Source organism: Suricata suricatta, chromosome 9, assembly GCF_006229205.1.
Source record: "Suricata suricatta isolate VVHF042 chromosome 9, meerkat_22Aug2017_6uvM2_HiC, whole genome shotgun sequence".
Lineage (NCBI taxonomy): Eukaryota > Metazoa > Chordata > Mammalia > Carnivora > Herpestidae > Suricata > Suricata suricatta.
In genome coordinates, this window is record NC_043708.1 from 4,560,662 (window position 1) to 4,573,747 (window position 13,086).

Here is a 13,086-nt window from a genome sequence, read left to right on the forward strand (position 1 = left end):
GAGTCACAGGGCTTCCCAGTATAAGGCACTGGTTATAACACTGAGGCCAGTGTCAGCCGGGCTGGAACTCCAGCTCTGCAGCTACCGGCGGCACGTCTTTGGGCAAGTTGCCTTACCTCTCTCAGCTGTGATTTCCTCCCCATGGAAGGGGGCAGAGTGGTCAGGAAGGCCACGTGGGCTCAGGGGTCATAGGCGGTTTGACCCAGAGGTCATTGGAACTACCCTTCACCCGCCAGGCCTCCGCTCGCACACAGCCTGAAGGGGACTTACTTCGGTGCTTTGGGGCCGAAGCGGTCGGGGTTGAAAGTCAGCGGGTCCTCAAAGTAAGTGTCCATGCGCCCCATGACGTAGGTGCTGAACTGTAGGGAGAGATCCGCTTGTCTCTGGTTCCAACGATTCGCCCCCTCCCTCCTCCCTGATCTGCTGTGGTCACCCAACGGGGTGACCGGGGGGCAGAGTGGCCCCCCCCTACTCCACCCACCATCTGGGCCAGTGTGGGGTCCCACTGGCCCCTGGGAAGTGTCTAAGATGAAGGAAGGGGACAGTCTGGGAGCCAACGAGGACCAGCTACATCATCCTATGCTTGGCCCGCGCTATGCTGCGGGGGGGGGGGGGGGGATACAGCTATCCCTATTTTACAGATGGGAAAACTGAGGCTCAGAGAGAGGTTCACAACTTGCCTGAAGTCACCGGGCAAGTAAGTGGTAAAACTGAGATTCAAACTCAGGTCTGCTTCTAGAGCATGTTCCTCAAGATCTCAAGGCTCGTTTCTGCCAGGGAGGGGGGGGTGAGTCAAGGAGCCGCGGGCCCCCACTGGCCTTTCGATGCACGCCATGTCGCCTCCCGACTGACAACAATGCTCTGTGCTCCTGGCCTCCAGGGGCCCTGGGTGCCCACCTCTGTCTGCCTCGTCACTTCCGCACAGAAAAGCTCCCTGTCCCTGCCTGTCCTTGCTGAAAGTCAGGGCGGCCATTGTGGGGGAGGGGGGTCTGGACGGAGCTCAGAAAAGTGAGCGGGAGCCTGACAAGGTGGAGGGGGCCCTGCGGCCAGCAGAGGGCGCCTACTGTGGGCCGGGGTATTTACCAGACACGGGGTGGACACTCTTCTTCGACTCTTCTCAGTAAACTGTGACTCAGGTGCCACCGACCCCAGCTTATGAGGAGGGCACCGAGGCCCAGAGCGGGGCTGGGTCTGCCCACCCGAGGCCCACGTGGCTGCCCACCTGCTTGGCCAGATGTGAGGGCGTGCAAGCGGGTAAACGGAATAAAGGCCCGCTGGAGGAGGTGTGGCAGGGCCCGGGGGGAGCCAGGGCTGCCCAACAGGGAGCCAGAAGTGTGTCGCTGTCCTTTGTAAAAGTAAAAACAGGCCCCGGGATAGGCTGAATTTAGTCCCCCTAAAATGCTTATCTTAGAGTTCTAACCACAGAATGTGACTATATTTGGAGATAGTGTCTTTATTATTTTTTTTAATGTTTATTTTTTTTGAGAGACAGAGGGGAGGGGCAGAGAAAGAGAGACACAGAATCTGAAGCAGGCTCCAGGCTCTGAGCTGTCAGCACAGAGCCTGATATGGGGCTCAAACCCACAAACTGTGAGATGATGACCTGAGCCGAAGTCAGATGCTTAACCAACTGAGCCTCCCAGGTGCCCCTAAAGACAGTCTTTTTAAAGTGACACTTGGGGCACCTGGGTGGCTCAGTCAGTTGGGCATCTGACTTCAGCTCAGGTCATCATCTCCCATTTCATGAGTCTGAGCTCTGTGTCAGGCCCCGTGCTGACAGTTCGGAGCCTGCAGCCTGCTTCAGATTCTGTGCGTGTCTGTCTCTCTCTCAAAAAGAATTTTTTTTAATTTTTAAAAAATAAAAAAATAAAGCGACAATTAAGTTACAATGGAGTCATTGGGGTGGACCCTACTTCGGTATGAGTGAGGTCCTTGTGAGGAGAGATTAGGACACAGACCCGCAGAGAGGAGAGGCCCCGTGAGGACAGGGCAAGAAGATGGCCATCTACAAGCTGAGGAGAGGGGCCTCGGGAGACCCCGACCTTGCAGGCACCTTGATCTTGGACTCCCAGCCTCAAGAACTGTGAGAAAGAACATGTCCGCTGCCCAGCACCCCCTTCTGTGGTGCTTAGTTATCGCAGCCCCAGAAAGTGAATACAGATCCCTACCTCACGCCACACACAAAGCCAATTCCAAGTAGATAGGGATTTACCCTGCAAAAGGAAAATGTGACATTGGCAGAAGACAATGTAGGTGACTGTGCGGACCTTATGATGGGGTGGGGGTGGGGTTCCCTAAGACAAAACAAGAGAATGGGCCCCTGGAAAATTAAAAACTTCGGATCATTAAAAACACTTGAACAAAGATAGGCCACAAGTCTAAAGATGACATTTGCAACACACACACCTGACAAAGGATTCATATATGAATTTTCAGAGAGGGGGCACCTGGGTGGCTCAGTCAGTTAAGCATCCGACTTCTGCTCTGGTCATGATCTCATGATTCGTGAGTTCAACCCCCATGTCAGGCTCTGTGCTGACAACTCAGAGCCTGGAGCCCACTTTGGGTTCTATGACTCCCTCTCTCTCCCTGCCTTTCCCCCACTTGTAAGATCTCTCTCAAAAATAAATAAACATTAAAAATATTTTAAATGTGGAGTACGTGGGTGGCTCATTCCTTTAAGCATCTGACTTTGGCTCAGGTCATGATCTCACAGTCTGTGGGTTTGGGTCCTAGGTCGGGCTCTGTGCTGACAGCTCAGCCTGGAGCCTGTTTCAGATTCTGTCTCTGTCTCTCTGTCTCTCTCTCTCTCTCTCTCTGACCCTCTCCCATTCATGCTCTCTTTCTCACAAAAAATAAACATTAAACTTTTTTTGAATTTTGAAGGAACTTTTACAGAGAGCCCTGCCTCACAGGGAGATGACCGGGCAGGCCTCACTCGTCGCCAGGAAAGTGCAGATCGCGACCACACAGAAATGCCTTCCTTGCACTCATCTGATTGGCAAAAACCAAGACGCTGGACCACAGCCAGTGTTGGCACCAGGGGGCGTCGGGGTTGGCACAAGAGTTCTGGAAAACACTTTGGCGCTCGTTTACCAAGTTGAAGTTCAGATGCCCCACAGCCCGGCCCCTCTCCTCGCCCCCGTCCGCATGGTGTGACCGTCCCACAGGCAGGAGCAGTGGCCGCGGTGCTCAGGAGAGCGGGGAATCGGGAGCCTCCCAGAGAGGACTGCTGACCCAGGAGGGATGACGGGGTGGCGTCTACCCACGGCAGTGAAGTGAGGCCCGCGTCACAAAGCAATCCCGGGACATACCGTGGTGCGGACGCATACCGTGGTGCGGACGCACACGTGTACACACATGCGCACACACGGACAGGCGAGGGGGCGGTAAGCACAAAGTCAGGACAGTCATTTCTGGAGGGAAGCAGGACAGTGTTTGGGGGTGGGTTTCTGAGAGGTCGCTGCGTGTGAAGGGACACCTGATGAGGGAACAAATGAGTGGGCGTGTAAACAAAGAAACAGCAAGTAGAGGAGAGGAGGGGAAGACAGTCACCCTCCGTAGGGGAGGAGAGGGAGAGGTCAGCGTGAAACGGGGCACTGCCTGTGTCTGCCACCTGCCGGCTGTGTGACCTCAGGAAGGTGACCTAACCTCTCTGAGCCTCAGCACCCTCAGGTGTGTACAAGGCGCCCCCCCCTTCCAGAATCAGCCGTCGGGACCTCACACTGGGTAGGGTGGAAAGGTAGAAAGGCCTCACACGGTTATGGTGATGCCAATGAGAAACCCCAGTGGTGACAACGGGGCCACAGACGCCCCGACCTCAGAGCTTGCCCGCCCCCCCCGGGGGGGAGGGCAGGAAGGGCCCCAACGCACCAGGAGCGGGGTGTTTCCGGGGACTCGGACCCCGTCAATCAAGGTCTCCTCCTCCAGCAGCCGAAAGGTGCCCCATGCTGGTGGGTACAGCCTCAGTGACTCTTTGAGGACCTACAGAAGCCCGCGGGGCCACGAGGGGACAAGTCAGAGAACCCACAGGCCAAGCCGGCGGCATCCTCTCCCGCTCCCGGTGCTGACGGCGCATGCGTCACCAGGACTGGGTCCCAGCCCCCTGCCAGGTTGGCCTCATCTGGTCCAGCCCCTCCTGTCACGGAAGGAGAAACTGAGGCCCCAAAGGGCCCACAGCGCCAGAGCCCGGCCCAGGCCCCAGGCCTCCCCCTGAACCAGAGCACCCCGCCCCCAGCTCAAGCCAAGCCTCCCATGTGCTTTGTGGGGGGAGAGGCTGCTGAGTGTGCCCCACCTCCCAAGCCCCCGGCCTAGCTGGGAAGTTAGAGGGCCAGCTTCCCCCGGGGCCGCCCATTGGACTCACCTGAGAGGCCTTTGCCAAGCTGCTGCCCTGCCCAGTCCCGCCCAGTGACTCTGAGGTCATTGGTCTGGGGCAGGTGGCCATGGAGATTATTTTCTACCCCCCAGGACCTTCTCACGTGCAGTGAAGTTAGAGGACATGCACAGGAAGGGGTCCGGGGAGGCAGCGGCCGGGCTAGGCCAACCCCCCACGTGTGCCCGGAAGCTTCTCTCCCGCCCCCACACCTGGGACAGGTACTGCAGTCTCCCCAGGTCGTCACAGTCCAGGTGCCTCTTAGAACCGATGACCTCGTCCACCTCGGCCTGCAGCCTGTGGGATCAGACAAAGAGAAGCTGGTCCCCAGGGAGCGACTGGCCCCCCATTAGTTTTAAGAAGGGGGGATGGAAGGAAGTGTGAAGAGAGCGGCCTGGGGTCCCCCCCCACCCTGACGGCCCACTTCGTGTTGAAGACGTCCGGGAACCACCACGTCCGAACCGAGACGCCCAGGCAGTGGGGGACCCTGGTCCAGGACCCTCCCCCTCCCTGTCCGGAAATAAACCAAGCGCAAAGCGCATCTCAGCCGCGTTCGCGGCAGCCAAACGCCGGGAACGGAATGGCCAGCAGGGGGCGCTGGCTGAGTCAGCCTTAGGACGCGCCACCGCGAGGAGCGTGCACAGGCCTGTGAGCGCACCCCGAGCGCCTCACGCCCATTGGCAAGGCTGTTACCACAAGGCACAAAATCACCGGGGTTGGCAAGGATGTGGAGAGAGCGGAGCCCTTGCGCCCCGTTGGCGGGGATGGAAAACGGCGTGCGAAAACGGAAATGGAGAACCATGTGCTCCCGCAATTCCTTGTAGGTGTGCACGCCCCAAAGTACAGGGAGGGGCGCAGACACCTGCACGCGCACTGCGGCGTCGGTGAACATCCAGACGATGCCCCACCAGTCGGCCCCAAAACGGAGGGGAGCTCTGACACGGGCGGGGTGAACCTTAGACACAGCAAGTCAGTGAAACCGGCCAGACGGGAAGGTCAGTTATGAACGATTCCAATTATATGAGCTCCTACAGGAGTTAAACCCACAAAGACAGAGTAGAATGGGGGTCCCGAGGGGTGGGGGGAGCTAGTGCTTCACGGGGACAGTTTCCGCTGGCAGTGACGAAAGCGTTCCGGGACGGTGGTAGCGATGGCCACCAGGCCGGGTGAATGTGCCTCCTGTCCCTGAACTGTGCACCTCAAAACGCTCAGAAGAGGGGCGCCTGGGGGGCTCTGTCGGTTGAGCATCCGACTTCGGCTCAGGTCACGATCTCACGGTCTGTGGGTTCGAGCCCCACGTCGGGCTCTGTGCTGACAGCCTGCATCGGATTCTGAGTCTCCCTCTCTCTCTGCCCCTCCCTACTTGCCCTCTGTCAAAAATAAATAAACATTAAAAATTTTTTTTGAATGATCAGAAGAGGGGTACCTGGGTGGCTCAGTCAGTTAAGTGTCTGACTCTTGATTTCGGCTCAGGTCATGATCTCACGAACCTGAGATGGAGCCCCGTGCCAGGCTCTGTGCAGACAGTGCCACGCCTCCTGGAGACTCTCTCCCTCTCCTGCCCCTCCCCCTCTCTCTTTCTCTCTCTCTCTCTCAAAATAAGCAAATAAACTTCATTAAAAAAATAAAATGTGTGGGGGAACACACAGTCTTACAAAAAATTATTGAGGTCCTTAGGCAAAAATGGTTTTTAAAAATGGCCAAAATGGCAAATTGTGTGTGTGTGGGTGTGTGTGGGTGGGTGGGTGTGTGGGTGGGTGGGTGTGTTGTATCCACAATATAAAAAAAGAGCGGACTGGGAGAAGAGGCTGCGGTCACGTGGGGTGATGTGATAAAATACACAGTGAAATGCAGTCGTTGATCAAGGCCGTGGGGCACTGGGGGCGGATTTACTATAATTATTATTACTATGATTTCAACCTTTCTGCTTTTTCCAAACTTCTGTAATGAGCACCTTACTGTAACATATACATATTTAAAAGCCCAGTCAACTATTTTATATTCTCAAGCGACCACGCCCCCCACCCTTGGGCGCTGCGCCTGCTGCCTCCCGAGCCCCCACACCCACGCCTGGGGGGCTTCCACCGGCTGCGCTTATTGAAACCAGCGGCCGGCCCCGACGCCGTCTCCCGGGCTCCCTCCTCTGTCTTGCCGGCTGAGGACAAGCCCTCCCACAGCACTTAGCTGGACTTCTGCCGGGTCCTCAATGCCAGCCAGGCACCAAACACTGCAGGGGCAGGGAAGAACCACAGACCCCTAGCTGCTAGTTTCATGACTGAGATAGAAATGGTCCCAGGAGCAAAGGTGCAGGGAGGAGGCGCGGAGGGGAAAATGCAGAATGGCTACTTGAGGGGCCTGAGAGGGCTTCTGCGGGGGTGGACAGAGTTCTCCAGGAGAAAAGCACGGAGAGGAGCTTCCAGGAGAGGAACTGGCGTGTGCAAAGGCCCTTGGGTGAAGAGAAGCAGGACCCCCTGGAGGAGGCTCCGCTGTGGGAGGCTGGAGCAGGCTGTCTCCCAGGAACAAGATATCAGACGATCCCTTCACCAGCTTGAAGGCGGCCGCTCCCCCCACCCCCCCGGGTCTCCCCACCCGCTACCTTGCCAAGATCTCAGGCTGGCGGGACAGCTCCATCACCGTGAACGCCAGATGATTGGCAGAGGTCTCGTGGCCTGCGGGAAAAGAGAGCAGTGGCTCCATGCGGGACTGGGGGCTGCCGCTGGCCCAGCCCACCGGCCTCTGCGGCCCTCAGCCCGTGGGGCAGTTCAGCCCTCACTTCTGCACCCTGCAGCCGGGCTGGGCGCCCAGCCCATCGCCACATCCCCAGAGCCGGCCAGTGTCGTCCAGTGAATGGCATCTGCCCGCACGCATCCGGATTTGACACTAAAAGCTCCTTCCTTCAACCATCCTTGAGCTTTGCCTGGCCCGGAGGAGTACTCGTCCCCATTTTGTAGAAGATAAAACTGAGGCTGAGGGTAGAGAGTCTCTCTACAGCCACATGATAGGAACTGCGACTCAAGTTCAGCCCACAGCCAGTGTTGTCCCCAGGCAGTGGGCACCACCCCGGGAAGAGGATGCACTTCTAGCTTTGAGGGTCGACCAATGGGTGGCTTCCCCAAGGAGTGCCGGGGTTGTGCAGGAGTGGGAGGCCCGATTCTGAGTTCTGGGAGCATCAGGTCAAGTTTGAACCCCACCCCCCACCACCACTGCCCCAGGAGGGGACCACCTGACATGCATGCATTTCCTCTGAAAGGGTAAGTGGCTTTACCAGGTGGCAGCCACCACCAGCCACAGGGCCTGGGGCCTCCTGGGCTCGAGAGCGGGGCCTACACCTTACAGTAAGTGGGTGCTAGGAAGGGAGGCTGCCTGCCCCCCACACGGGCGCCCCACAGCGTCTGGACACAAGGTGCAGGGCTGGGCCTGGAGGTCAGAGGGAGATCATTACACCCTTACTGGGCGGCTGGATAGAAGTCTGCGAGCACCTCTGGGCTCCCATTTTAGAGATGAGGAAACTGAGGCCCAGGCCACAGAGCCAGCCTGTGGAGGAGTCACATCCCAGGAGGAGCACCTGGGTTTCTGGCTCGAAGGATGAGGCCAGCCATGATCCATTCAGCAAGCACATGGTCAAGAGCAGGGAATGGTGCCCTGAAGTCCTGCTCTGACCCAGACAACTCTCGGGGACTCCCAGGTGTCTGCATGCACCCCTCCTCACCGGGAGGGCCCTCCTCCACGCCCCCTCCAGGCAGCCTTCCTTCTCTTCCATCTTGCAGGTGAGACAGGCTTACATGTACCCTCCTCTGAAAATCCACTGGCCAGCAAAATTCCCAGTTCATTCTGTCTACCTCCACCGTCAGACTATGTCCCCCATCTCGTCCGCCCACCTCCGTCGTTTGTGCCTAGTGTTCATGCATGTGTTCATCATTCTGTCCACTCTTTACGCATCCGCACTGCACTGGGCCCTGCGAGCCCCCAGGGAGCAGAAGGCAGCCCCCGGCTCGCCCCGAGCATGCAGCCTGGTGAGGAAGACGGAGCTCCTGGAATGGCCACAAAGAAGTCCACGGAGCAACCCTGTGAGTTGTGGGGGCAGAGGAGAGCTCTGGGCACCAGGAACAGCTTCTAACTGGAGCCTGATGCAGTTGGGCAATCACTGAGGGCTTCCCTGAGGAAGGGGTACTCAAGGAATGGCTGAAGGAGGAATTTTCTAGATAAAGAAAGAAGCTCAAGAAATATCTCATGAGCAAAGGAATGAAATTGCTTGGTGTGTTGTTTGGGGCTGGTCTGATAAAGGCCTCCTCCCCATAAACTCTGCGTGGTCACGTGGTCAATCTCTCCTGAGCCCAAAAGGCAGGGTCACCAACTGCATCACCAGGTCAGCGGCGACTGAGGGGGACCTTGCTGGGCAGAGAGAGGCCTTCTGCTTTTCTACCTAGCCCCCCATTCTGCGGCAGAACTTTGCTCGGACAGCCCGAAAATCTCCCAGAGTCAGGGTTCAGGGGCTGCCTGGCTCCCCCCCACCCCCACCCCCGGTCTCGGCGGAGCCCTGAGCCGCCGGCCACCATTGGAGCTACACACCGGCGATGAAGAAGGTGACGAAGTTGTCCAGCAGGATCTCGTCGTCCTGGGCGCCCTCTTCCGCTGCAAGACCAGGAAGGTGTCAGGGGGCCCCTCCCCATCTCCGCCTTTCCCCACAGCCCAGCACAGAACCAGACGCCCTTCTCCCCGGAGCCAGAGACACGGGCGCCCAGTGCGATCTGGTGCCCCGTGGGAGCCCCCCTGCCGCCCGGCCCTCCCAAGGCCCCTGCGGGAGCCCTCAAACCTTTGAGGATCTGCGTGAGGATGTCGGCAGGGACGTCCTCGCCCCTCTTGAGGGCCTCCCGGCGGCGCTGGACCCAGTCCTTGCCCACCTGGCGCAGGAAGCGAACGCTCTCCCGGATCTCGCGGAGTTTCTTCCACTCCCCTGGCATGAACTGAACCAGGACTCGGGCTCAGGACGCCAACCGCGCGCACGTCTCCCGCTCCCCCAACTCCAAAACGACTTTAGAAACCCGCAGCAGCACCAGCAAGCTGGGAGGTGGGAAGGTTGTGAGAAAGTTCTAGAAAAGATAAAGTAGCCAAGGAGCCTAGACCAAGGTGGTAGGCTGAGCCAAAGCATCGACTTCCCCATCCTGTTCCAAATCCCTAGAAGGGTGGGAATGATGCTTTGAAAGATCCACATCACGCTGAAAGATAAGAAGGGCTCCCTGAAAGATGGAGGTGGCTAAGACTGATGGATGGAGGAACTCACGGCCAGAGACAATCAACTGCTGAAAAGACGGGGTGGTGTCAGGGGACTCTAGGCTCAGAGGCTCAAGTCCCAGGGAACAGGAAGCGGCCTGGCCACTGCCTAGGTATCCATTCAAGTACCACCTTCTTCATGCCCGGAACTAGGAGGTGACAGCCAGAGCTGCAGCAGCCGTTTTATAACAATGAGGTGATGTGCTCGAGACAGTGGAACAGAAAGAGAATCCACCAACATCTGACATCGTGGCGCTCTCACGGCCGTCCTAGATTGCCTGCCTCAGGGCCATTTTCCAGAGAGAAAGATGAACTCCTAATCTGCTCAAACCACTTGGATTTCGAGTCTCTACTTGCAGTCATCTCCGCAGATCCTAACTGATACGGAAGTCACTTGGGTCATACTGGGACTCAAAACCCATTCTGGATAAAGGTCACTGGAGGAGGTGCTCCAGCAGATCAGGACGAAGACTGGTCACCACAGGGGTGTGGAGACATTACCTTCGCCAGGGTGTTGCGAGATGCAGTAATACCCTCCAGGATCAGCTTCACCTTCCGGGACAGAGGCTTCTGGGCACCCAGCAGCATGCCTGTCTCCATCCCAAAAGCTGCCTGGGGGAGAGAGGAGGACGAGGTCATCCCTGGGGAGCAGGGAGGGAGGGAGACTTGAAGACCCAGGGCAGAGGCTGGTGCTGTTCAGCTAGAGACCCAGGCCCTGTGCGAGGGGTTCACGTGCAGTGTGGCATGGGCTCCTTACCCAGGATGGTCCCAACCCCCTGGGATATGGGGAGGCCTCCGGAGCACTTAGTAGGCACTCAGCAAACTTGGCTTCCTTCCACAACAAAATGCATTTCCCCTGAAATGCGACTTTCCCTGGTCTCCCTTCTACACCCAGCTTCCCAGTGAATTGTAGAGTGACAATGACTCTTCAGTCCAGGCACCTGGGCTGCCTAACTGTGCTGGGGGGTACTGGGCCAGTGGTAGGCCAACCAGACCCAGGGCGGGCGCTGAGGGGGCGGCAGGCTTCGGGCTGGGATCGGGTCCCACTTCCGCCATTGACCACGCCACGCCCCGCCCCCACCTCTCGCGGGGCGGGCTGGTGTTCGGGTCTAGAGAAAGCATTCCTCGCTGTGATCTCGTGAGAGGTTGTTTTGGAGCCAGGGAGCTCCCCACCCCGAGAAGGGGCCGGTGCTGGAGCAGGAGGGAGGGTGAGCACGGGGGAAGGGGCAGGCAGAGGGAAGAGCAGCCCTCTACGCCACTAGGTGCCGGCCCTGCTGGGGCCCGCCAAGCCCCTGTCACCTTGGCCAGGATGTCCATGGTGGCGCAGGTCAGCATGTCCTGCATGGACACCGGGGTCTGCCCGTCCGCCTTGGCCTCCAGAATCTCCACCAGCTGCTCCGCTTTCTCGTTGAACGTTTCCATCAAGCTGACCAGGGAGCTGGGGAAACAGCACGGCTCTTGGTGGCCTTGGGGACCAGCCCAGCCTGCTGCCCGCCCCTCTAGGTGGGGGAACCCGGGTGCAGAGTCGAGGTGTTCGCGCCTTGAGGCCTGGCTCACAGCTTGGGCCTGCGGGCATCAGACCAAGCCCTGGGGCACCGCCATTCCACCAGGATGAACACTGTCCCCTCGCCTTTGTCTGAATCCTTTCGCGGCTTCCTGCCTGCCGGCCCCTCCTGGCACTGCCCACCGTCCTCACCGCCCTCCCAGCCCGCCACCTGCAGCCTGTTTTCCCATTTCACTCCCGGTGTGTGAGCAATCACGGCCCCCAACTCTGCATGGAAATGAGTCCTCAGACCCAGAGCCCCCTGCCCACAGCACCCCCGGCCCGGGGCAGCTACCCAGGCCTGTCACCCGAGCACAGAGCCTAGAAACAGGTATGGAAGGACACGCTCCAAACTCACAAGAGATGGTAGCCCTGAGGAAGTGAGAGAGGGGAGGTTGCTTCTTTGCGCATTGTGTGTTTCTGAATTTTTTCTAAGAAAAACGGTTGCCTTTGTAATTAAAAGTAATTTTTGATGTTATCAATCTAGGTAAAGGGTATGGGGTGTTCTTTCTTCTAGTTTTTATTTTTTTAATGTCTTTATTTTATTTTTGAGAGAGAGACAGAGAGTGAGCTGGGGAGGGGCAGAGAGAGAGAGAGGGACACACAGAATCTGAAGCAGCTCTAGGCTCCGAGCTGTCAGCACAGAACTCAACACAGGCTCGAACCCACGAACTGTGTGTGAGATCATGACCTGAGCTGAAGTCAGACGCTTAACTGACTCAGCCACCCAGGTGCCCCCCATTCTTTTTTTTAATTTTATTTTTAAGTTCATTTATTTATTTTGAGACAGAGAGCACAAGCTTGAGCAGGGGAAGGGAAGAGAGAGAGGGAGAGAGACAGAATCCCAAGCAGGCTCCGCACTGTCAGCGCAGAGCCCGACACAGGACTCGGGGAGATCCTAACCTGAGCCAAACCCGGGATTCAGATGCTTAACTGACAGAGCCACCCAGAGGCCCCTCTTCATCCTATTCTAATTCTTGAAACTTATTCAGAAACTTGAAATTGTTTCAAAATAAGAGGTTTTTAGGGAAAATGGGAGGAGAGGGCATTTTTAATCAGGAAAGAGTCTCACTCTTCGTTGCCCATCCACCTGGCCTGGCCTGGCTCCCGGCTCCGTGGGGCCCCAGCACCCTCGCTCACTGCTGCCCGGCCCCCACCCATGCTGCCTGCAGGGTTCATCCTCCATGGCCTCTACTGAAGGCACCACTCTGCTCCGGTCCCTTGCCAACCCAAAGCACTCTGAAGCCCCCTGTCACTCTCCACAGGGTGGGGAACGTCCTCACATGCCCACCTGCAACCCTGTCTCCTGTTACATTGGCCTTTTAGCACCTCCGCAGCACAGCGCTCCTCCCCACCTCAGGGCCTTTGCACATGCTGCCTGCTCTGCCGGAGGTCTCTGGCCTCCCACCCTCTGTCCCTAGGCCCTGCTACTACCTGGACGCCTGCCCACTCTCCAGACTGATAATCGAGAGCCACTTCCCCAGGAAAATGTCTCTTAAAGCCTCAAGTGGCCCCTACATGTGCTTCTGTAGGTCGAATTCCCACGACACTGACGTGGTTTGCAAGTATGTATTTATACGTGAGATGATTTGTAGTTGTGTCTTATTTAAAAAGACTATTTGGGTGGCACGTGGCTGACTGTGACGCTCACGCTGAATCTCCTGTGGTCATTATAGATGTAAAATGTGAGGCTGGTGTGTTTGCAGTACAGTAAAATCCCAACCCCCGAGTGTGTGTGTGTGTTTGTTTGTTTTTAATTGAAATGGTTGAGACCAAGGTCTTCCATTAGAAGTAATATCTAGAAAAGCAGAAACTGCCATTTATGGTCATGGTTTTATTAAAAGTATATGATGATGTTCTGTGTAGATAGTGGCCGGCAGGTCGTGTTTTCTCACTGGTG

The 13,086-nt window shown here is 57.4% G+C and overlaps 1 protein-coding gene across 1 annotated transcript in view; it reads right to left on the reverse strand.

Moving 5' to 3' along the window:
- Positions 1 to 250: 250 nt before the first annotated feature.
- LOC115302608 (cholesterol 24-hydroxylase) overlaps positions 251 to 13,086 on the reverse strand; it is a 30,588-nt gene continuing 17,752 nt past the window's right edge. Inside the window, exons 6-13 of the mRNA XM_029952542.1 lie at positions 10,943 to 11,081; positions 10,145 to 10,255; positions 9,186 to 9,336; positions 8,942 to 9,004; positions 6,969 to 7,041; positions 4,585 to 4,669; positions 3,874 to 3,984; positions 251 to 359 (exon numbers count right to left, since the gene is read on the reverse strand). Of these exons, the coding sequence (XP_029808402.1) occupies positions 267 to 359; positions 3,874 to 3,984; positions 4,585 to 4,669; positions 6,969 to 7,041; positions 8,942 to 9,004; positions 9,186 to 9,336; positions 10,145 to 10,255; positions 10,943 to 11,081 (826 nt within the window). The 3' untranslated portion in view covers positions 251 to 266. The remainder of the gene's footprint in view (positions 360 to 3,873; positions 3,985 to 4,584; positions 4,670 to 6,968; positions 7,042 to 8,941; positions 9,005 to 9,185; positions 9,337 to 10,144; positions 10,256 to 10,942; positions 11,082 to 13,086) is intronic.